This window comes from Kryptolebias marmoratus, linkage group LG23 (genome assembly GCF_001649575.2).
Source record: "Kryptolebias marmoratus isolate JLee-2015 linkage group LG23, ASM164957v2, whole genome shotgun sequence".
In the NCBI taxonomy this organism is placed as follows: Eukaryota; Metazoa; Chordata; class Actinopteri; order Cyprinodontiformes; family Rivulidae; genus Kryptolebias; species Kryptolebias marmoratus.
The window spans coordinates 7,329,101-7,351,493 of record NC_051452.1 but is presented as its reverse complement, the minus strand read 5'-3'; the positions used below and the strand labels follow the sequence as shown (position 1 = coordinate 7,351,493).

At 43.2% G+C, this 22,393-nt stretch overlaps 1 protein-coding gene across 2 annotated transcripts in view; it reads left to right on the top strand.

The window, feature by feature from the left end:
- LOC108242195 (sodium/potassium-transporting ATPase subunit alpha-1) overlaps positions 1-21,912 on the top strand; it is a 26,811-nt gene extending 4,899 nt beyond the window's left edge. For both annotated transcript variants that reach the window (XM_017426880.3, XM_017426879.3), the window contains exons 2-23: positions 8,912-9,028; positions 9,199-9,258; positions 10,798-10,899; positions 10,980-11,081; positions 11,172-11,285; positions 11,373-11,507; positions 11,856-11,973; positions 12,058-12,326; positions 12,409-12,717; positions 14,693-14,827; positions 15,166-15,361; positions 15,436-15,611; positions 16,935-17,071; positions 17,202-17,352; positions 18,018-18,186; positions 18,261-18,415; positions 18,505-18,628; positions 19,442-19,587; positions 19,686-19,816; positions 21,091-21,192; positions 21,293-21,384; positions 21,551-21,912. In XM_017426880.3, coding sequence (XP_017282369.1) covers positions 8,912-9,028; positions 9,199-9,258; positions 10,798-10,899; positions 10,980-11,081; positions 11,172-11,285; positions 11,373-11,507; positions 11,856-11,973; positions 12,058-12,326; positions 12,409-12,717; positions 14,693-14,827; positions 15,166-15,361; positions 15,436-15,611; positions 16,935-17,071; positions 17,202-17,352; positions 18,018-18,186; positions 18,261-18,415; positions 18,505-18,628; positions 19,442-19,587; positions 19,686-19,816; positions 21,091-21,192; positions 21,293-21,384; positions 21,551-21,579 — 3,069 coding nt within the window. In that variant the 3' untranslated portion in view covers positions 21,580-21,912. The remainder of the gene's footprint in view (positions 1-8,911; positions 9,029-9,198; positions 9,259-10,797; positions 10,900-10,979; positions 11,082-11,171; positions 11,286-11,372; positions 11,508-11,855; positions 11,974-12,057; positions 12,327-12,408; positions 12,718-14,692; positions 14,828-15,165; positions 15,362-15,435; positions 15,612-16,934; positions 17,072-17,201; positions 17,353-18,017; positions 18,187-18,260; positions 18,416-18,504; positions 18,629-19,441; positions 19,588-19,685; positions 19,817-21,090; positions 21,193-21,292; positions 21,385-21,550) is intronic.
- The last annotated feature ends 481 nt before the right edge of the window (positions 21,913-22,393 follow it).

Genomic DNA, 22,393 nt, shown 5'->3' with positions numbered 1-22,393 from the left:
CCCCCCCCCCCTTGATTTTTAGAAAGAATTTAGCCGCTTTTGTCCCCATCTCATACTTTGTGCCTACATAAATCTGGTAACCATATCGGTGATGTTTGGAAGACCGATGGTTCCACCTTAAGGATGTTCTCAAATCAACTTTTCTTCAAAATTACCAAGACATCTGAGTTTCCATTCGTGTTTTTTAAAGACAAAACCTCAAAATATACAAGAAAAGAAAGTTGGAAGAAACGGTGTGGCTCATAACTTTTGTTTTATTATATTTTTTAAACTTCTAGACTTCTAAGACATCCCAACATTTGTTTCGAGGACAGGCTCGCAGGGTAGTCCAAACTGTGACGGGACAATGTGCAGCTTGTTAAAAGCCGAAGGCTTTCTGCTGATTTACACGTTTCGGAGCTCTGATGAAGAACGCCGGTGGAGGAGTGCCCGACCGGTCCGTTTTATTTGGAAAACTTGGAAGTTGTGGAGGACGTGGAAGGCGTGTTAAACTCACCCCCGGTATAAATGAACACTCTTGTCTTTTTACTGCTGAAACAGAGCTGTTTGAAGGAAATTAAAGCATAAAGGAGGGAAGTAAAGTAGGAGGAGTGGGGGGCTCTGTCCATTCACATTTCTGGAGAGGCGTGGCTAAAGTTGCCGATAGCAACCAGGCAAAAAGACCTGAGATTTGTGTGTGTGTGGGCAAACTGAATGAGCAGATTGTGTATCTGGCAAAAGGCCCTGGCACCAGGAAGGACTGCTCACAGGAGTTCTGCCTGTTTTAAAAAAAAAAGAGTAGGGAGGAAAAAAAAAAGGTTTACGCTGTAAAATATTCAAGAGCTCGACCGGACGCTTCCTCCTGATTGTTCGAGGCTTTTCTCTCAGGCAAGAAAAGGAGAAAGCGTGGAGGGAGGGGGGAGGACTTCATTCAGAACATTTTAAATCTCTCTCCCTTTAAAGGATCCCCAAACGTAAATCTGTTTTTTTTTTTCTCACGCTCTTTGAGTTCCACCACCATTCAGACATTTTTGTTCAACTTCCCAATCAGAGTTGAAGTTCGCCTCCCCACACAGCTGCTTCTCAAACTGCGGCCTCCACGAAGAAGATCACGCGCCTCGTAAACCTCGCGCTCTGATCGATTCTGTGATTTCCCGACTGACGGGTGAATACAAGAATCGTCGGCTTTTCGTCTGCTGTGAAACTCCTACGGATCTCCACGACTTGTGCTGACGGCCGGATAAAAAAAAAGCTCACATGACCGTGGTCTCAGGAGTCACATGAGCCGGTTTCTGAGCCTTTTGTTTGTGACATGGACGGAGAATTTGTGGAAGCGGCACAAGGATCCATTGTTCGGCGTACAGTAGGCTTCAGCAGCGAAGGCGTCTGTGTTTGGCAACGCCGTCGACCGTTTGCCCTAGTTATTTTTAATCGCCACAATGAAACTCTCAAAATACTCATGGGGAGTACAACTAGAACTAATTGTTCGGCTTCAAACCCATTCAAGATGGACGCCACAGCCAAGTAACCTTAGATAATGCAAAGAAATGGCAATTTTGGCATCGGTTATTGTAATAAACCCTGCTTGTCTGTAAATCGACAACTGATTAAGTTCTGGTCACCGCAGCTAACTAGCTTTAACTCGTACAGAAATGGGGTAACTCAGTCAGTTGAGCTAAAATTTGGTGTGGTAGTAGCCAAGAGTCATTCACAACACCAACTTTGATGCCAACACATCTCATAGTATCGTATTAGATTGTTCGTCACGTTTGACCAAAAGAGCTATAACTTTGTCAAACTCTGTCACCAAAGATGGCCGACGACAAGGACTGTCATCGTCAGCCTTGGCTGCTGCTGGACCAAATCCTTGTCCTTTATTTCAGTGGACGTGCTGCATCAAGAAGACGTTTTCCGTGCTCTGCAACATACGGGGAAAATGCCAGAGAAGACTTTCCAAACCCGACTGACAGCGCGTCCTCGCCCAGAGGAACGGGATCACAAGTCGGACAAAGAGAAGCGGATGGCTAGCATTTAAAAGCGGCGCAGGGAAGAACGTCGATGTCAACGTCTTGGGACACAAAAGGCCAAGCTGTAGCATTTAAAAATAGATTTATTTAAAAAAAAAAAAGTACGATGCTGAGAAATATGTGCACAGAATGAGCCGAAGAGTTTGGGGAAAATCCCTGCCGTTTGTTTTCGGGGTTTAGTGTTGCGTTTAAAAGTGGTTTCAGTGAATCAAGAGGGGCTGTCCCCTTCAGGCTGAACCCAGGTGGGGGTTTTTGTTCCTGTACGGTGATCTGATTGTAAATGTCATAGCTCACAGAGCCATCTTAGACATGTTTCTTTACAGACTCTTATGAAACGGCACGAGAGAAACGCTGCTTTTTGTTTCTGGAAGAAAATGTCAAAAGCAAGGGAAGTTGTTCATAAGGCGGCTCCTTCAGTGATGTGGGAGCAGCTTTGAACTGTCTTAATCTCTTTTTATTTTTAGGTTTTTCTGATAATTGTGCTCCTTGTAGTGGGACCTCCCTGGGCTCAAACTGTTGGGGACTAGTTGGAGACTCAAAAGTGAGAAAATATTAAAATATTTACTTGGAATCACACTGAACATTACTCCTGGCAAGGTTTGGGTCAAAATTTGCCAGGCTTCACATAAATATTGCCAAAAAAACCAAACATTTCTAGCACCCTGGAATTTCAAAACCTAAATTGAGAAGGGTTCGAGACAGGTTCCAAACGCCCACAACAACCCTGATTAGTTTTGAGAGGAAATCTGACGGAGGAAAATTTTCCAACGTGTTTGAAATTCCCGCGACTCGAGAGCTCAACCCTGCGACTCGGGCGAGGAAGTCCTGACCGCTCGTGAACGTCTGGAGACATTTATTGAAGACTCGCCGCACACTGAGATTCTGGCTTTAAACGTGTGGCTGAGTGAGTACGTTTCTAAGCTGAAATCAAAAAGCGTTTGTGTAAAATTACCGTCGTATATTATGATTAATTTTCAATGTCAAGCAGCAGAAGTAAAATATATACACTAAAAAATAGACAATAGAGTTGGTCTAAATGGCAAATATATCAACTTTTTGACTGTAAAATCCCTTTTTTTTTGATGACTATTGATTTATTTACTATTCTTTACCAATCCTTTTAGTAAAAATGACAGAACAGGCCAAATAATGTTCCTGAACTGAAAAACTACAACAAGTATTAAAGACTTGGATGTGCCGAATCGACAAGACTGCGATCTTCTGCTTTGACAATCCAATAACGTTATATTTCCCTCTTTAATAGAAACTACTGTATGTAAATGTATATTATTAGAGCTTTTAAAAAATCAGAGAATGACCTTAAAGTTGACAGGAAGTTTTTAAAATCAGCACTTTTAGTGAAATGTACAAATGTTTTCAGGAAACGTCCAATTACCAACGGATTCAACTTTTGTATTCTTATATTTATTATGATTATCGCCCTCCACCATGAACGGCCGTCAGTTATGTAATTGCCTCTTTGTCTGTAAGCAAAATATCTCATGAACCTCTGGGAGGATTTTAATGAAACACTCAAAGTTCTGTACATCTACAAGTAAATGTTAAAGATGGTCGCCGCAGCTTAAAAAACCCAAAACTGGTTGTAACTCGGTTGATTTGACATGCATAGAGCTAAGGTTTGGTGTGGTGGTAGCTTAGAGTCATCCAGAACATATAGCCTGAACACCAGCTGGATCTTTGTATAAAACTCTGGCATCCAAGGAGGCGGGTGATATGCATTCCTTCAGGAAATGTTTTGTTAAAGCTCCACATTTCTCATTTCTCCGTTGAAAACAAGCTCTCGGCTCGTTTTTTCGACCACTCAGCCTCTGTTTGTGAATTATTCGCTCAAAGCCAGATGGCCCCGGGGGGGCCTTCAGGGGTCCAGAGGCAAAGATCAGGCCGTGGTGATCCAGAACTAAGCTGAGTGTTTTTCCAGCTTTGCGGGCCAGGGGGGTTCGTGCAACAATAACAACATGTGCTGGGATCACACACTGCGTGCTCTGGGAAACTTCAGCCAGCCGAAGCAGTAGAAAAACAATATTAGTTAGCATATTTCCATGACTGGGACTGCGTGCAGGATGTCCACATTTGGTCTTTCTTTGTCCAAATGGGTTCACTTTGAAAGAAAATGGCGGCCGCAGCTTCGAACCGCCACGCTGTAGGGCTGCATACAGACTCATTAGTAGTCGGCCGGCGTTTCAGGGGCCTCCCTGCTAACATGCTAACACCTGTTATTCTTGTAAAGTGTTGAATTATTGATTCGTCTTAACTCCTGATCGAGGTTCGCTTCTAGAGTAGCGGGATCCTTTTACCTGCTTGGACTTAACTTTCTCAGCCTGTTTGTGGTCAGCGAGACGCCAAACAGGTTTGTCGCCTGTTTGAGTGACACAGTCAGCGGCCCTTTGTAACGACGGCCATAAATACATGTTGAGTGGAGAGTATTTTGCTTGCTTTTGCCTTGATTTAGTGTGAATTTGTCGCCAATTTGCACAAAATCCAAAGAGCAGCTGACTTCAGTTTTGCTGGTCAGAATCAGAAAGTCTCGGAGAACTTTAAACTCTTGACCCGACTGTGTTGTAAGATAAGATGATCCATCTTAAAGGCGCCGTCGATGTCGGCACCAAAGTTCAGTGCAATCAGTCGTTCAGTTATTGGGACATTTTGGTCGATATCATGACGTCCTAGAACAAAATGTGGCCTTCATTTTCCAAGAACGGAAACATTTCAGTGCAGTTAGGGTCTTGGAAATTAATGAACAGTTGGTAAAGTTCAGTCTGACCCAGTTTGATGATTCCAGGCTGTCATCTTTGTGGTCCAAAGACGTCTAGAAATCGGACTCAACTAAACCAGAAGTGCAAGAAATGAGAGATGACAGCTTGGGGAATTCGGAGACAAAAAAGGAGCCGAAACTGCGATCGAATAAAAACATAAATAAGAAACGTTGAGGCTAAATTGTGGCAAATAAATCTGCAGGAATGTATATGCATAAATGCGTACACACACACACACACACACACACACACACACACACACACAAACGTGTCATAAGTCCCAGCTGAGTGTGATTTCCAGTGAAGATTTGCGTATTTCTTGTAATTTTGTCCCCAATAATCCCCACAAGTCCTTGAAGGGATAAACAAGACTGCTTCTGGTTTTTGTTTGGGGCGGTTCATGCCACACAGGTTTCATTTTCAACACAGTTCAACGAAATAAAATGACATATTTTATTGTTTGTCGAAAATCTAAATGTATAAACTTATCTTCCTGTTAGCCAGTATTGTCTCCCTTCCAGCTGTAAACTGAACAAAGTCGATGAATATTTTGGCACATTGATGTTTTAACCACAATATTGTGGATTTCAATCAGTATTAAAGTCCTGGTTTGTCTAACTCTTAACGTTTTCAGTTGTGTGTGTGTGTGTGTGTTGGATATAAATGAAGTTTGCGTACTAAAGTGCTTGGGCAGAATGTGGTCTAATGTAGCCGGATATATTCCAGACTGAATGAGGTATTTGACTAGAATCACTGTTGAAATTGTGTTTATTGCTCAATGGGAAGAAAACGACTCTTAAATTCCAAACTTTGGGACAATTGGAACCATTGTTTTCAGTCGCTGGCCTTTCGTACCCAAACTCTGCGCTTTTCATCGACTCGGAGCAGCGTTCGTCGTCCAGCTCGGCTCGTCGACCGTCCTACTGTTGAACAGGGGCATCATGGGTGTTTTAGCGCCCCATGTGTCATCTTGTAGCCCTGAAAGGGAAATAAGAAACATATATAGAAGCAAATTTTGAACACTTACATAAATCAATAAATGTTTTACTGAATAGAAACACTTTTTGTTGTATTTTTGGTAAAACGTCAAATTTCATTCAGTTCTTGAATATTTTTAGACTGATTTGTCGAAATTTGATGAATTCACCAAATATTGGGGCACTTTTTATTTGGTCCTTTCTGCATAAAGGACCAAAGTATCCCTTGAAGGTGTAGGAATGTCCGTGTTCTTGCTTCAGCAGGGTTAATGCTGACCATCTGCTGCTGGAGCTCCTAAACCAGCCGTAAGCTCATTATCCTCGTCTTATTGAACCTCCTGCGAGACCTCAGGAGGGTTGGAGGCGTTTAATGACACACGGATCGGACAAATCGCTTCATGCTGCATTTACTGAGTCTCTGAAACTGACTTTAAATGTTTGTTGACTTCGTCTTTGCCATCTCTGTTTTCTCTCTCCGTATCTTACCCCTTCTCCATCACACCACCTCGCCTGGCTTGAAGCCATCTGGACGACACAGTCTTTGTGCTTTTGTTGCTCTGTCAGCTACTCTGGCCGCTGATAATGAGAGGGTACATCTGTGGGGGGACAGCATGGAGATAGGGACGGGCGGGAGGCCGGCCGTCACCCGATTGTGTGATAGTGGACGTCAAGTACGAGGCCAGCCTCACAAACTGACCTGAGGAGCGTGTTTTTCCATCTAAACTTGAATTATCGTGTTTATCTAAAAGCTGTGAGGGAATATATGTTCCAGTTGGAGCTAAAAGTGACAAAATGTCCCCCTGAGTGGGATTCTCATTAAATGACTGCTTCATTGTTCCACTCTGGAGAGCGGCGGAGCCACAAAGCTGTCGAGGTTATGTTTAGAGAAGCTGCTGGTGACGGCGACTTTCTTCCTGGCAAAAATGTAATCAGCTCCTCTCTTAATCCGTCCCGGACAAAGAAAGCCTCATCTCCAAATCCACCCCTTTAAGGGTTCATTAATGATACATTTATTTGTCTTACCTGGACTTTTGTGAGCATCTATGACTTGTGTCGTTCAGCGTTCAGATGGAAAACTGTTTATTTTTCTGCTGCTTGTCCAACAGGTCTTTGGAAATCACATCTTGGTGTCGGATTTAGTTCTTGTACGAACAGCAGTTTGTTGCTCGTCTTTTAGCCTCAAGTTTCTGTGTTGAACAGTTTTTGATGCTTTTAATTCTCAGTTAAACGAAAAACTAAAACGTCTGTAAAAGCGTCATCACGTTTAAATCGTTTACTTTCAAAGAAATAATTAAAAAAATGTCAAGGCAGACGTTTTTTAACTGGCTGGTAAGATGATGGTTTTTGTTTTTTTTTAGCTTTTAGTAACTGAAACGTTGCTATAAATTCCTCCTCTGTGTGCGGTGTGTCGTTCTGCTTCTTGTGTTCCTCTTTTATGAAGAAATGTGCAAAGTGTTTTGGTTTTTGATTGTGTAAACGTGGTTAATACGCATTTACTTTCAGCTGAGCGTTCCCTGAAGGAATGCATATCACCCAGCTCTGTGAAGAGGAGTTTTCAACTTAAAATAATAATATTTCAGCATCATTTTTACGCTTCAACGCGATTTTAGTTGAGTTTCCTAACAATCCTTGTGTTGAAAAATCAAAAAAACTGACTTGACACCAAAGTTTGAATAATTCAGGTTAGTCCTGAATGAATTTATCTCCAAATCCCTTTAAAAATTGCAATAAAATAACAATTTAAGAGAACAGGGCATTGAATAAAAGTATAACAATATTAGTATTTGCAATTCATATCTATGCATTCATGTTATTTGTGATTGTTTAAGAGGTATATCACATTCTGCGGGGTGTTCGGCTGATTTTTACAAACTGTTTTTCCTACATCTGCCAATGGCGGCACATCTGAACCCAAAGAACCTCGAGAACCCGATGACAGTTTGAGATTAGAGTACGATAACGTTCAGGGGATTATTTCACAGCGGTACAGGATGTTTGGTGGTGGCTGAGCATCGTTTGCACAAATATCCATAATCATCCTTTTAGACTGTGTCAGGAAACATTTGGTAAATCCTGTGCTGCCTGAAAAGTGGTTTTCTAAAGCTCCATCTGAGTCGCAGCTGATCTGAACCGACCAAAATCAGTCCAGCATGAATTAAAGCACAGTTTTGATTTTATTCAGGCTACTTAGTTGAAAGATGTTGTGTTTAAACACCCTCATTTCCACTGTTCATCTGTTCGGCCTGAGTAGAAACGGTAACAAGATTTCAGTTCAATTCTGTTTGGTTATGTAGTCAGTTTCACAACTAAAGTCATCTCAGGGCATTTAAACAAGTCCAATTCAGATCCAGTTACAGACAATTTATTCTTATTATAGCACAGTACAGTTACATACAGGACATTATTGAATCCAGTTAGTAAAGGTTATCTATCTGAGGAAGCCAGCAGATTTCGTCGAATCTTCACTTCGTTGCATTACCCCATCCTGACGATGGGGTCGGTGGCAACAGTGGAAAGAAATGACTTCCTTTCAACAGGAAGAGACCTCTAGAAGAACCAGAACCAGGCTCAGGATGGGTGACCAACTGTGTTGACCAGCTGGGGATTGAGAGGACAGGAAAGAGACACAGAAAGACTGGTCCAGGTGTGGTTTCTATGAAAAGAAATCGCAGGTTAACGTCTGAAATAATTACACGTATAAACATGGAGTGTAAAGGGTTACCATAGGCCGGTGCCGTGGTCTATTGTAGCAGGTTTGAGCCCAGGTTGCGTAAGGAAGGGGATCTGGTGTAAAACCATCAGTCTAAACCTCCAGCAGCAGAACTATAGGAGAGCTCCAGAAACCCAAACCAGCCCTAACTATAGGATTTATCACTAAGGAAAGTCTTAAAAGTAAACTGGATGTCAGCCTCCAGGATAGAAACTGGAAGTTGGAGCCTGAGAACTGAAAGCTCCGCCTTCTGTTCTACTTTTAGAACCTCTAGGAACCACGAGTAAACCCGCCATCTTAGAGCAAAGCCCTCTGTTAGGAAAATATGGATCTTTAATATAAGACGGAGCCTGGTTGTGGAGATCTTTGTGTGTCTGAAGCAAGATTTGATATTCTGTTCTGAATGACGAGGCGTAACATGAAGTTTCCACGTTGTTCTTCCAGGACGGAAGAGAGCAATATGAGTTGGCTGCGACCTCGGAACAGGGCGGCAAGAAGAAAGGGAAGGGGAAAGGGAAGAAAGAGAAGGATATGGACGAACTGAAGAAGGAAGTGGATATGGTAAGTGTCCGGGCTGTGCCTTGGCTTTTCACTCAGGACGTCTTCCTCTGATTGTTCTGCCTCATACCTGTGGTATCCTCTGCTTTTTTATAAATCTATCACTAAAGTAAACTGTTTACACTGTATACTGTCCTTCCTCTTCTTCACCCTTCGTCTTTGTGTCCTTGCAGGATGATCACAAGCTGACGCTGGACGAGCTCAATCGCAAATATGGAACAGACCTCACCAACGTGAGTAAAAGCTGTCAGAAGTATTTCTTTTTTCCTTTTCTGAGCGATCACAGCAGAGATGTGCTGCATTTGTAGCTTTAGAAGTCACACAGGGGTGTCGTTTTGTGAGCTCGTGGCAAAGTGATCCAGTTTCTGAAAGGTGCATTGATCATTGAGATCAAACATCAGGAGCTGGCTGCTGTTTGCCGTTAACTTCCCTTTTTCCACTTTAGTCTGACGGTTTAATGCTTTATGAGGCTGAGTTGAATTTTAAAAGTTTGTTTTTAAAGTGGCTTCAAACTTTTCTAATTACTACGCTTATTTTGTCAAAAAAGTATCGCCACGAATTGGAAATGGAAATTTTAAACCATGTTTTCATCAACTTGTCTACAACCAGAACACTACAACTTTCTGACGATAAAACCAGTTAATGGAGACGTCTGATTGGCTGGTTTCATTTGTGGCGTTTGACAAGTTCCCTTTGAAATTCACCACCTCCTCATGGTGGTCTCCTCCACCCCTCATGGAGCTCTCCTCCACCCCTCATGGAGCTCTCCTCCACCCCTCATCCATCTCGCCTCTCCTTGACCTCATGCTCATCTTGGCAGCCCCCTGATGTCGATAATTGAATCTACTGGAGTAACGTCAATAACACATAATGTAGTTTAAGGCTAGGCTAAGATTTGCCAAATCCCTCGCCCTGTACGCTCACCAGTAAACTTAACCTCTGACCCCTGGCTCCACATGGGCCAGAATTAAGAAGTACACGGGGATGCAATAGTAAGCACGAGTATAAAATGGCAAAGGTTAAGTATGAGAATCAACCAGCACCGGTTGCATCACTTCCCTGTTTTGAAAAAGTGGTTAGAGATTAAAAAAACAAAAAATACATTTTGTATTTTTTGTTTTGTCCTCAGAAGCTAATGCCTCCCTTTGGTTTGGACTCAAACTTTGGTTCCTTTTCTGACCTAAAACCAGCTCGAAAGGCTGCAGCACTCTGAAGGAAGGTGCATTTGTGAAATAATAAAATAATGGTTTGAAAATGCACATTTCCTTGGATGCTGAGAGAAGAAGAGGCCGGTGTTTCAGTTGACTGTGCTCCTATGGAGGCCAGTCTTACAGAGAGCGCCGGCAGTTTAATCAAGCGCTCCAGGGAGCCCACTCTCCTCATGTAAATGTGCTCCTGGTCATGCAGCAGAGATCAAGGAGAATAGTTAATCAGTGCTTTTAATTAGGGTCTCCGAGCTCCGCATGTGTGCGCGAGCGTGCGTTCATTAGCCCGAGAAGCCCCCTTTGCCCTGATTTTTGTACGATCTCATTTGCGTCGTTTCTTACTCTTCCTAAAGTGTTCTTCCCGCTATCTGATGATGAAGGATGTGTTTTTCTGTTGATGCTGTGTTGCTAGGCAACAAGCAGCTCCTACTTTCCCCTCTGGACTGAAATATGTTTCAGTGAGTTTGCTGGTTGGTACACAACGATGATGAAACCTGGTTTTTCTTGCACTCCGCGACATGCTTTTCACAATTTGCCACCCCGTGCGTGTGTTTTTCCAAATTTTAGGGTTTGTCCAGTGCAAAAGCTGCTGAGATTCTGGCCCGCGATGGGCCCAACGCCCTCACTCCTCCTCCCACCACCCCAGAGTGGGTCAAATTCTGCAAACAGGTAAGATCCCGCATCGATACGGTGTGAGTCTCTGAAGGTTGTTGGGTTTAAAATCTCTCATGTTTCCGGTTTTCGTCTAGATGTTTGGCGGCTTCTCCATGCTGCTGTGGACCGGCGCCATCCTCTGTTTCCTGGCTTATGGTATTCAGGCTGCGATGGAGGAGGAGCCTGCAAACGATAATGTGAGGGGGGGGGAAAAATCCCTGCAACTAATATTAAATCTGTCAGTATGTGTGGGGAAAACGAGAAGATAACTAGATTTGTGTTTTCAGTTGTACTTAGGTGTTGTGCTGTCTGCTGTCGTCATCATCACTGGTTGCTTCTCGTACTACCAAGAGGCCAAGAGCTCCAAGATCATGGACTCCTTCAAGAACTTGGTTCCTCAGGTGCCCCTTCATGACTGCAAATAAAACGAACCCAAAAAAAAGGGGAACTGCAAATGTTGAACTCGTTTGTTGCGTCTCATTCCACAGCAAGCCCTGGTCGTTCGTGACGGAGAGAAGAAGAGTATCAACGCTGAGGAGGTGGTCGTCGGAGATTTGGTGGAGGTGAAAGGCGGAGACCGGATCCCGGCCGATCTGCGAATCATCTCCGCTCACGGCTGCAAGGTGGGCACACCTGAAAGAAGTAATTTTCTCCTAAAAAAAAAAAACCCCAAACAGGCTTGATTTTAATTGACAAGTGAAAAGATTCAAGAAAACTTTGACTCCAATCATCTAACGCCTCATCATCTGACTGATTAAGAGCAACAGTTGAATAAATCATGTCAAAAGCTTTTCCACAATCATCGTTTAGGTGGTTTATTTTGGTGACTCAAATTCGGCCACTTAATCCTTAAAAAGGGTTTTAAACAAAGGAAAAAGGCAGTTTATTGTTTTTGTTTTAACATTTCTTTAAATGTTGACCTTCTTGTTTCCTTTTTTCCCATCAATCTTTGCTGCTGTCTCGTATCTCAGGTGGACAATTCCTCCCTGACTGGTGAATCAGAACCTCAGACCCGTACTCCAGACTTCTCCAACGAGAACCCATTGGAAACCAGGAACATTGCTTTCTTTTCTACCAACTGCGTTGAAGGTAAGAGGGGCAGGAAACATCTAAACATCTAAAACTTACTAGATATCTCGGTGGTAAAAAAACCTAATTGAATTGTTTTTTCAGGAACTGCCCGTGGTATCGTGATCAGCACCGGAGATCGGACCGTCATGGGTCGTATCGCCACGCTGGCCTCTGGACTGGAAGTTGGACGTACCCCTATTTCCATCGAGATCGAGCATTTCATCCACATCATCACCGGCGTGGCGGTATTCCTCGGTGTGTCCTTCTTCGTCCTGTCCCTGATCCTTGGATACACCTGGCTGGAGGCCGTCATCTTCCTGATCGGTATCATCGTGGCCAACGTGCCAGAAGGTCTCCTGGCTACTGTCACTGTGAGTCGGGGTGTTTTCGTGTCTCCTGAAGCTTCTGAAAATGAGCCCGAGCGTTAACTGACCCGGGTAACTCCGCCTCCAGGTGTGTCTGACCCTGACCGCCAAGCGTATGGCCAAGAAGAACTGCCTGGTGAAGAACCTGGAAGCTGTGGAGACGCTGGGCTCCACCTCCACCATCTGCTCGGACAAGACCGGCACCCTGACCCAGAACAGGATGACCGTGGCCCACATGTGGTTCGACAACCAGATCCACGAGGCCGACACCACGGAGAACCAGAGCGGCACCTCGTTCGACAGGAGCTCCGCCACCTGGGCGGGTCTGGCCAGGATCGCCGGACTCTGCAACCGCGCCGTCTTCCTGGCCGAGCAGAGCAACATTCCCATCCTGAAGGTGGGCTTGTTTTTGAAGAAATAAGATTCGGAAACTTCAGAGATCCTTTTTGAAATTTGAAAGTCAATTGGAACAACCCAACGTTTTAACCAAAAACACCTTTTTTTGGTAATGTTGGCTTTACTTTTTATTTCTACCAATGGCAGCACCAGTTCAAAAATACTTACTGCTAAAAACTGGATGGTCCATTTCCAGTAGAAAGACCAGTTCAGAATAATTAAAAACAGTGAAAACCTGTCAAAAAGCATCTCTGGGACAGTATTTCCATGACGTGATGATGTGTAAACTTTCCTTTTAACTTTATTTAGGATCTAAGAAGCATGCTACATTTAAAATGTACCTTTTTCTTCTACATATAGCCTTTAAAATTTGTTTAAATCTTTTTAAAATGGAGTTCTATGAAAAGGTTATGAATATTTAATGTGTTACCTGTTGTAGAAAGCTCTTTGAACAACCTCAGTTTGGAGAAATAGTTTATTTCTGACCAGATAATAGTTCAAGTGGTGCCAAGACCAAAGTGGACTGTTGTTGACTTAATCTGAAACATTTAATAAATAATATAAGACTATTAAATGCAAGTAGAACGCACCAGCTGATGGTGGTCCAACCCAAGAAAAAAGGTTTTAAAAGTGGTGTGATTTGATGCATTCTGGGCAAAAAAGATGAGACTAAGCAGGACAGCATGTCTCCTGGTTGGTAGACGATACTCTACAGCATAATCTAAATAAATCAGACTCAGTCAAACCGTTAATTATGTAGCACGATAATAAAAATGCTCCATAATTATATAAATGTGCATTTTTCTTAATTTTGTTATTGGATTGACTTTAAAGGGAGACATAAATGTCTGATGGGATTTAGTTGTTGAATGTTCCAGCCTGATTTGTCACTTTGCAGACGGTCCCTAAACCCTTGTCTCACGATTTCTGTCTATTTCTGCGTCCAAAGTCTGCTTCCATAAAGTTGTTTTCTGCGCCACAGTAAACACCTGATTTTTTTAAATTATATGGAAAAGATTCAAATCACGTCAGAGCGTCTCGATGCACAAAAACAAAAAATGGCGTTGCCTGTGTTAATTTTGGCTCATAATGAAAATATAAAGATTTCTTTTACAGAGCGACAAAGAATGAGATGGCGTTTGAGCTGGCGTCCATCTTGAAAAGCCCTGTGCCACTTCTAACACAGTTAAAATAACAACTTCCAGGCCAGATAAAATTGTAACAAAGGCCCTTTCTGGCCTGCAGACCTTCAGTTGTAGGTCTGAGTGTTTAACAGAATAAGAAAAAAGAAACGGGAGTGATTTTCAGTTGAGTATTTTGCTCTCAGACATTTATTTTGTTGTCGGCGTTTGATCTCCCCCGAGCGTACACACAGTCCAACCGCTCTGAACCCCTCCCCTCAGTAACACAAACACACGCCGTCCTGTTTCAGCCTCGAAACGGTCTCCTGAGCCTGCTTTCCTCCCTCTTTATGTAACCAGTTAACACGCGTGTGTGTATTAATCACCTGTAAACGTCTGGCTGGCGTCATAATTACCGCTCTTATCTTGTTCACCGCTTATTATTTTTCTTTAAGTCACCGTTCGAAGTGTGTGAGGAGGGGAAACGGGGTATTTTTATCCAAGTGTGTAATTATGTGGGGAGAGAGAAATGAAAATTGGCCCCTTTTTGAGCTTTTTTTTTTTTTTTATACGTGTGGATGAACACAAATAACATGGAGGATTTTTTTTATTGTTGTTGTTAAAGCCAAATAAGACAGAATATGAATGAAAAAGTGTTTCACAATCTTAACTAAAACATGATTTAGTGAAGAAGATTTAGTTGGTGAGACGTTTCTTGTAGTTGGTCAGGAATGCAGACATCTCTGGACCACTCAACTTTACAGAAACCCTCAAAAGTCCTCCATGTTTCTTGGTGCGTCTTGGCCGTTTAGCTTTGGTCCCGATGATTAACCCTCTTTAATCTGTCTTTAAAAGCGAGACGTGGCCGGTGACGCCTCAGAGTCGGCCCTGCTGAAGTGTATCGAGCTTTGCTGCGGGTCGGTCCAGGAGATGAGAGAGAAAACCCCCAAAATCGCCGAGATCCCATTCAACTCCACCAACAAATACCAGGTATGGAAACTTTAATTCAAAGCAAATTAATTTAGCATGAAAACGAGGTGTTTAAACATCATTGTGTTGACACGAGAAATTATTTTTCTTAGACGGCAATCGGTCGAAACTCTGCTAGGTGGAATAAATTGGATAATTATGACAAATTGACATCCGTTTGTTCCTAAATAAATCTTTTTAAAAGATTTTAAATGTCAAGAAAAGGCAGGAACATTCACGTTTGCTTTGTGTGTTATTGTTAACCCAGTTTGTGGTGTTATTCTCGGGTAATGGCACACGAAATGCTCAAACTGGCCCGCTTTATTTTTACTTTTTGTTTCTCTTTTTTGCACTCTTAGCTTTCCATTCACAAGAATTCTGCGCCTGATGCAGAATCAAAGCACCTGCTGGTGATGAAAGGCGCCCCAGAGAGGATCCTGGACCGCTGCTCCACCATCATGATTCAGGGCAAAGAGCAGCCTCTGGACGACGAGATGAAAGACGCCTTCCAGAACGCCTACCTCGAGCTGGGAGGTCTCGGAGAGAGAGTGCTCGGTAAGAACGGGCCGGCTGGGCTGCTGGGAAATTTCATTCGTGAATTGATGGGCTGTCCCCCCCCTCCTGTCCAGGTTTTTGCCACTTCAACCTGCCTGACGAGCAGTTCCCCGAGGGCTTTCAGTTCGACACTGACGAGGTGAACTTCCCCATCCAGAACCTGTGCTTCATCGGCCTCATGTCCATGATCGACCCTCCTCGTGCTGCCGTGCCCGACGCCGTGGGCAAATGCAGGAGCGCTGGAATCAAGGTGTGTTATTCTTGCTGGCTGTAAAACACACATTCAGAGCCCAACCTTTTACTACATACACACATAATGGGCATAAATCCAATAATGTTTGGTTTGTAATGATTCAATTGAATCGTCCTTTTTCCAGGGTAGAATAATTATACGACATACAATTCTGATGATTCTATTAATCTAAGAATTGGGTTCACAAGTTTGAATTTATTAAACAAAGAAGTTCAAATATATCCAAATAATCCAACTAATATTTGATTAAACATCTCTTCGCCAGCTGCACCTGAACCTCAGGCTTTTTGTCTCCATCAACAAGCTTCGAGCAGAATTGGTAGAGTGGTTTTTCTGACACAAACGTGACTTTTAAGCAGAATCCCTAAACTTTCATTAGCGTTGAGGTTAGTGCTTTGGGAGGGCCATAACAGAATCTTATTGTCTGCCTGATTTATCCAATCAGAAACCAGATCTGATGTGTGTTTGGGATCGTTGTCCTGTTGGACCCAACTGCGTCCACGTTTTGATGTAGATGTAGAATTTGGATGATGCAGTCCTTCATTTCTCCTGTCAACTTTGTGTGCCAGTACCACAGCATGATGCTACCACCACCATGCTTGACAGTTTGGTACAGTGTTCTTAAGTTTGAAAGCCTCACCTTAAATCCTCCAAACACACTTCTTGTCATTGTGGTCAGACGGCTCAATCTTTGTCGTGTTTGTCTGTACAACCTTTCTCCAGAAGTCATTTGGCTTGTCCACGTGGGCCACTGCGTATTTCAGCTTTCTGGGCTTCTTTCCTGGTCAGCATCCTCTCAGTCCGTGGTGATTTAAAACTGGTTTCACTGTGGACGGGGACACTGGTGTTTCAGCAGTTTCCAGTTCATGGGGGGCTTGAACCTTGATGGTTCCTGGGTTGGTCCTGAACATCCGAACCCATTCCCTTTCATCTCAGGGTGACAGATGAGCTCTGGTTAGCCAAACAAATCAGGCAAAGAGAAGCTACCAACTGCAGTTGATCACTAACAATAGGTTAACAGGCCTTGACTTCAAAATAAGACCTTCTAGAACCTTCAGCACCAATTATTCAAAGATTTAGGTAAATGTATGTATATTCTGACACTTTGAGTTGAATAAAATTCAGAATAAACTGAAATTTTTGCACCAAATTCTTGGTTTTAAGAATAATTGCAGTTGTATGTCATATAATCATTCCACCCTAGAAAAAGAAGAGTTGAAATAAATCATTTAAAGCTCTAAATAATCTGACATTCATGTCTGTGACGAGTGGATGGAAACTTCTGACCACAGCTGTAAACGAGAAAACTGGTTTTCACAGGTAATCATGGTGACAGGTGATCATCCAATCACTGCGAAGGCCATTGCTAAGGGTGTGGGTATCATCTCTGAGGGCAACGAGACCGTCGAGGACATCGCTGCCCGTCTGAACATCCCGATCAACGAAGTCAATCCAAGGTACGGATTTTATTTAGAAATGGTGGTTTTAAATAAGAAATTTAGACAAGCACGTGGAGAACCTCAGGCTCGTGTTTTTGGTCCCGTTTTTAAAAAAAATTTAAACACTTTTCTACCCGTTCCCTTTCAGAGACGCTAAGGCTTGTGTTGTGCACGGCGGCGACCTGAAGGATCTGACAGCGGAGCAGCTTGACGACATTTTGAAGCACCACACCGAGATCGTTTTCGCTCGAACATCCCCACAACAGAAGCTCATCATCGTAGAGGGCTGCCAGAGACAGGTGGAGCTAAAAAATGTTCTTTGTGTTTCCAGAAACAGATTAACTAAAGTTCATAAGTAGCAGGAAATTGGCTGTGTTGGTCACTACCAACCAATTAATCACAAAAATCGCTATAACTCAGTCAATTTGACAGATATAGAGTTAATATTTGGTGTAGTCGAAGCTGAGATTTATCCTCAATTCATACTTTGAGCACTAAAAGATGGCACAAGTTCTAATTGGATTGAGCCTTTAATTTAAGTTTCTCTCCACATTGAGTGGCGTTAGCTGAAGCTTATATTATGCCTGATATATTTTCTATGAATGCAGTCTCTGTTCTCTGGTGCACATTTAGAGCAATAAGCACTTGGTAGCCCAGTGGTTTTACAGGAAAAGTTTACCTTTTTGCCTCCTTTGAAGGAACACTGTCAAACAAAATCAATTTTTGCGGAACAGGACATTATTCTTTGTGTAGCACTGCAGCACTCAAAGGCTGAACAGACAGGTTATCCTGAGTTTATCTCAGCCGAGGAGAATTATTTTTGTCGAGTGAAACAGTCTTTGCTAATTGTCCCTTTTTGTCCATACACCATAGCTGCAGATTGCTAAATTAATCCTCCAATCTCCCGTTTGTTCATAAAGTAGAATACAAAGAGCTTATTTTACCCGTCTTTGTTGCTCTGCAGGGAGCCATCGTGGCCGTGACGGGTGACGGTGTGAACGACTCCCCGGCTCTGAAGAAAGCTGACATCGGCGTTGCCATGGGGATCGCTGGGTCCGACGTGTCCAAGCAGGCCGCTGACATGATCCTGCTGGACGACAACTTCGCCTCCATCGTTACCGGAGTGGAAGAAGGTAAAAAGAAGAAAATGAGAACTCACATCACTTTGATTTACCCATATTTATTAAGCTCTACATGCTCCTGACAGGCCGTCTGATCTTTGACAACTTGAAGAAGTCTATCGCCTACACCCTGACCAGTAACATCCCCGAGATCACCCCCTTCCTCCTCTTCATCTGTGCCAGCATCCCTCTGCCTCTGGGGACCGTCACCATCCTCTGTATCGATCTGGGAACTGACATGGTGAGCTCCTTTGGTTGTCGGACCCTAAAATATGCCTCCATGGGGTTAAATCCAGAGCTGATTTCCTCTTCCCGTCAAATTATTCCCAGGTTCCTGCCATCTCCCTGGCTTACGAAGCAGCTGAGAGCGACATCATGAAGAGACAGCCCCGTAACCCCAAAACGGACAAACTGGTGAACGAGCGGCTCATCAGCATCGCCTACGGGCAAATCGGTAAACGGACGCTTTCTGTAAATGTTCAAAGCTGTCTCAGCGATCTGGCCGAGCAGAGCTGGAGGTTTGGAAGCTGACGTTTCCTCGTGGGCTCCTCGGTATCTGCGTGGCCCTGAGATAGCAAGAAGAGCAGCGTGCAACAGAAATAGACCAGAGCTGATGGAGGACTGGAGTGTTTGCGTGATGGCTGTCTGAGTGCCTTGAGCTTTTGATTCCCCCGTTTAGTAATAAGCCCATAAATAGATCTCACCCACATCATTTAAAACAGGGGTTCCCAACTTCCTGGTCAAGGACCAGGACTGGTCCATGGATCGTTTGGTCCTGGACCCCACAAAAATGCATAATATATAACAAAAATACTTCTAACTCAGTCAGTTTTACAGATATTTTGTTAAAACTTTGTGTGGTAGTAGCTGAGAGTCATCCTTTACACTTAAAGTTTAAAAATCTGTCATAATGGTGAGCGACATTCATTCCCTCAAGGAAAGCAAGTCTTAATCCTGGATTCTTGTTTATTTTAATGAATTCCACCAAAGATTGGTATCAAATTTCTCAACAAATAATTGTTTGCGCCATTAAGTTTTTAAAAGGCCAGCTTTAATCAGATTTTCTGATTAATTCATTCGATTTCCCCCCAAACGACCACAACGCCAGCTTGTTTAGTCAACTTTTCAAAGATTTCTGTTTTCCATTTCCAGTTTGGAATCAGCAGTTTAAACCCATTTGCTCATTTTGTCCGCCATCCGTCATCAGAGAGATCAGGCTGATGAATCGGGTGTCAGATTTCCTCGCTGACTGTCTCAAATCCTGCAGGAATGATCCAGGCGCTGGCCGGCTTCTTCACCTACTTCGTGATCTTGGCTGAAAACGGCTTCCTGCCGTCCACCCTCGTTGGCATCCGGGTCAACTGGGACAATAAATACATGAACGACCTGGAGGACAGCTATGGACAGCAGTGGGTCAGTCCCATTTCCTGGAGGAGACACCAACAAATTGCATTTTTTTTGTGCGTTTGAGAGAGGGTTTGAGATCCCGTTAAATGTTTTTTTGTTTGCAGACCTACGAGCAGAGAAAGATCGTGGAGTTCACCTGCCACACGGCGTTCTTCGCCAGCATCGTCATCGTTCAGTGGGCCGATCTGATCATCTGCAAGACCAGGAGGAACTCCGTCTTCCAGCAGGGCATGAAGTGAGTAAAACGCCCACAACTAAGCAGGTGATAATGTTATCGCTCGTGTCTGACTAGACTGGCTTAAAGCTGCTCTGGAATGAGGAAGCATGGCGCCTCCTTCCCTCCCGTAGCCTGGGTGGACTCCTGAACTAGAGTTGGCACACCCAGGCCTCCCTCGGCCGGGGATACGGACCTGATGGGTTGATTATGTCCGCTCAGCAACTTCACCCCAGCACCTGGCAGTCCTGCAGTTCTCGTAGAAAGCAGTGTTGTTTGTCGATTTGGCAAATATTCTGGCAACGTGCAGCAGGTAGTCCCTGCGACTGTGTCAGCATTGCTGTCCCATTGAGTTTCAGGAAGATTCGCCCAAGGGACTCCTGTTTTGTTTTGTCATTTTTAGGCACAACCGCACAAAGTATGAGATGACTCTCTCATCATAAAATGATCTGAGTTTAAAAGTGTGACATGAAAGACGGCAGCCGATATACGTTCCTTATAGTGATGGGAACGGCAGCTCCTTTGAGTGAACTGAATCACTAGAATCAGTTCATTAAAATGATTCGTTCAAAAGATTTGTTCACCGAATCCTTCAGTTCACACAGTTTATTAGTTAGTTAGTTTAGTTTATTTATTTGCCATACATCATAAAAGTTGCTCAGCCCCATGGGTTTATAAGACACGCAAACATATTTCAAAGATGCAGAGAGAAACCAACATCAACATCCTTCAAACAGAATCAAATCGTTGCTTCTGCGCGAATCAGCAGTTCGTTCAATGGTACGGATCAGAGACAGAGAGAATAAAATACAAAACGTAACATGTTCATCTTGTGAAAAGTTATCCCCCGAGCCCTAACGTCAACAGCCCATCGATTTGAACAGAAATAAGCTGAGGCATCTTCTGCTCTTTTGGTTTAACCAAATAAGAAGGACGACTGCTCCAAGATGGCGGTCGTATTTCCATGCGGGGTCTACTCTTTATGATGTCTTGATGTCTATCACATCCCAGTGAGTAAATCCTGCCGGCACGGCGCACGCTGCTGTCGTTTAGATTTGTGTCATGAGTGTCACAGAACGTGGAAGTTCCACTCCCGCTAAACTCAACTGAGTAAGTAACGAACGAATCAGTCAATAAAGTGATCTGGTTCAGTTCGTTCACTCAAAAGATTCGTTCATTTACGACACAACACTAGTTCCTTCAAGGAGTGCTAGGCTTTCAATTGTGCATCTTTTTCCACAGTTTATTCAGGTTTTCTTTTCCTGGAAAAACCGTTTTTGTTCTGTTTGTTTCAGGAATAAGATCCTGATCTTCGGGCTGTTCGAGGAGACCGCCCTCGCTGCCTTCCTCTCCTACTGCCCAGGCATGGACGTGGCCCTCAGAATGTACCCTCTCAAGTGAGTGAATCCCCTGAAAACTCCAGCCCCGTTAATGCTCCACATGTTGTTCATTTGGACCTGACGGTTTGGATTTCATCTGCTTTCTGGTGTTTTTCAGGCCCAACTGGTGGTTCTGCGCCTTCCCGTATTCCCTGCTCATCTTTATCTATGATGAAATCCGTAAGCTGATCCTCAGACGCAGCCCGGGAGGTGAGATCGGAATCCGTGCTTTTTGTTATCCTTTCTATCTCCGACGAGCAGATTGTTTTTTAAACCTGGAGGCGGAGAAACTCGAATCTCCCCGTCTCCGTCTTTTAAATAAAATTCATGACCATCCGAACCTGATGAATCTGTTTTCTCTCCCCGTCTTTTCCAGGCTGGGTGGAACGGGAGACCTACTATTAAAGAAAACCCGTCTGCTCGCGTCTTCTCCTCCACTCCCGTCTTTGCATGAATATTGTCTTGCTGCTCGGAATAAAAAAAATTTTAACCTCTGTGACAAATCAATTGGAACGTGTTTTTTACATTAGGGAATGCTTGATACTACTATTAGAGAAATACTGAGATGAAAAGTGCTGACGATGTTGATAAATGATAAATGATAATGCTAATAATGACATGAACACTGAACATTGACATGACTATGCGTGCCTTGTTTCTGAAACAGGACCAATTTTATACATGTTTTTAACAGTTATGAACGCTCAATAAAAATGTGCTCGAGTCAGGTCCCAAAAATATGACTTCCTGTCTTTATTTATTGATATGTGGATGTTTTTTAATAACTAAGCTTAAATTCACAAGGCTTGTGGTTTCATTGTTTGTCATTTTACTGCCTTCTTGTTTTAAATCCAAAAGAAAAAAAGGTTAAAATCAAAAATAACTGGACTCCTCGTTTTTGTTTTTAACCTTTTTTTTGTATTTTCCATGTCCTGGATGACTGAGAATCTACACCAGCTTCTTGTTTTAAATTTCCTTTCAGCAGAATTACACTAATATGAGTTAATGGGGGGTAAAGGAAAACTCATTCAGGCCTAATTTCATGGAGCTAAATGCCCAAATCTTTCTATTTTATTTTCAGTCTTAATATACATATAAATTCAAGCAGACAGTGAAATGAAACCTTAATATTAAAAAAAAAACTGAAGGTGTTTGCAGTAACTTTATTCAAATTGTAAATGTTTTGAGACAAAATTACATCCATGTCCACTTGTAGACA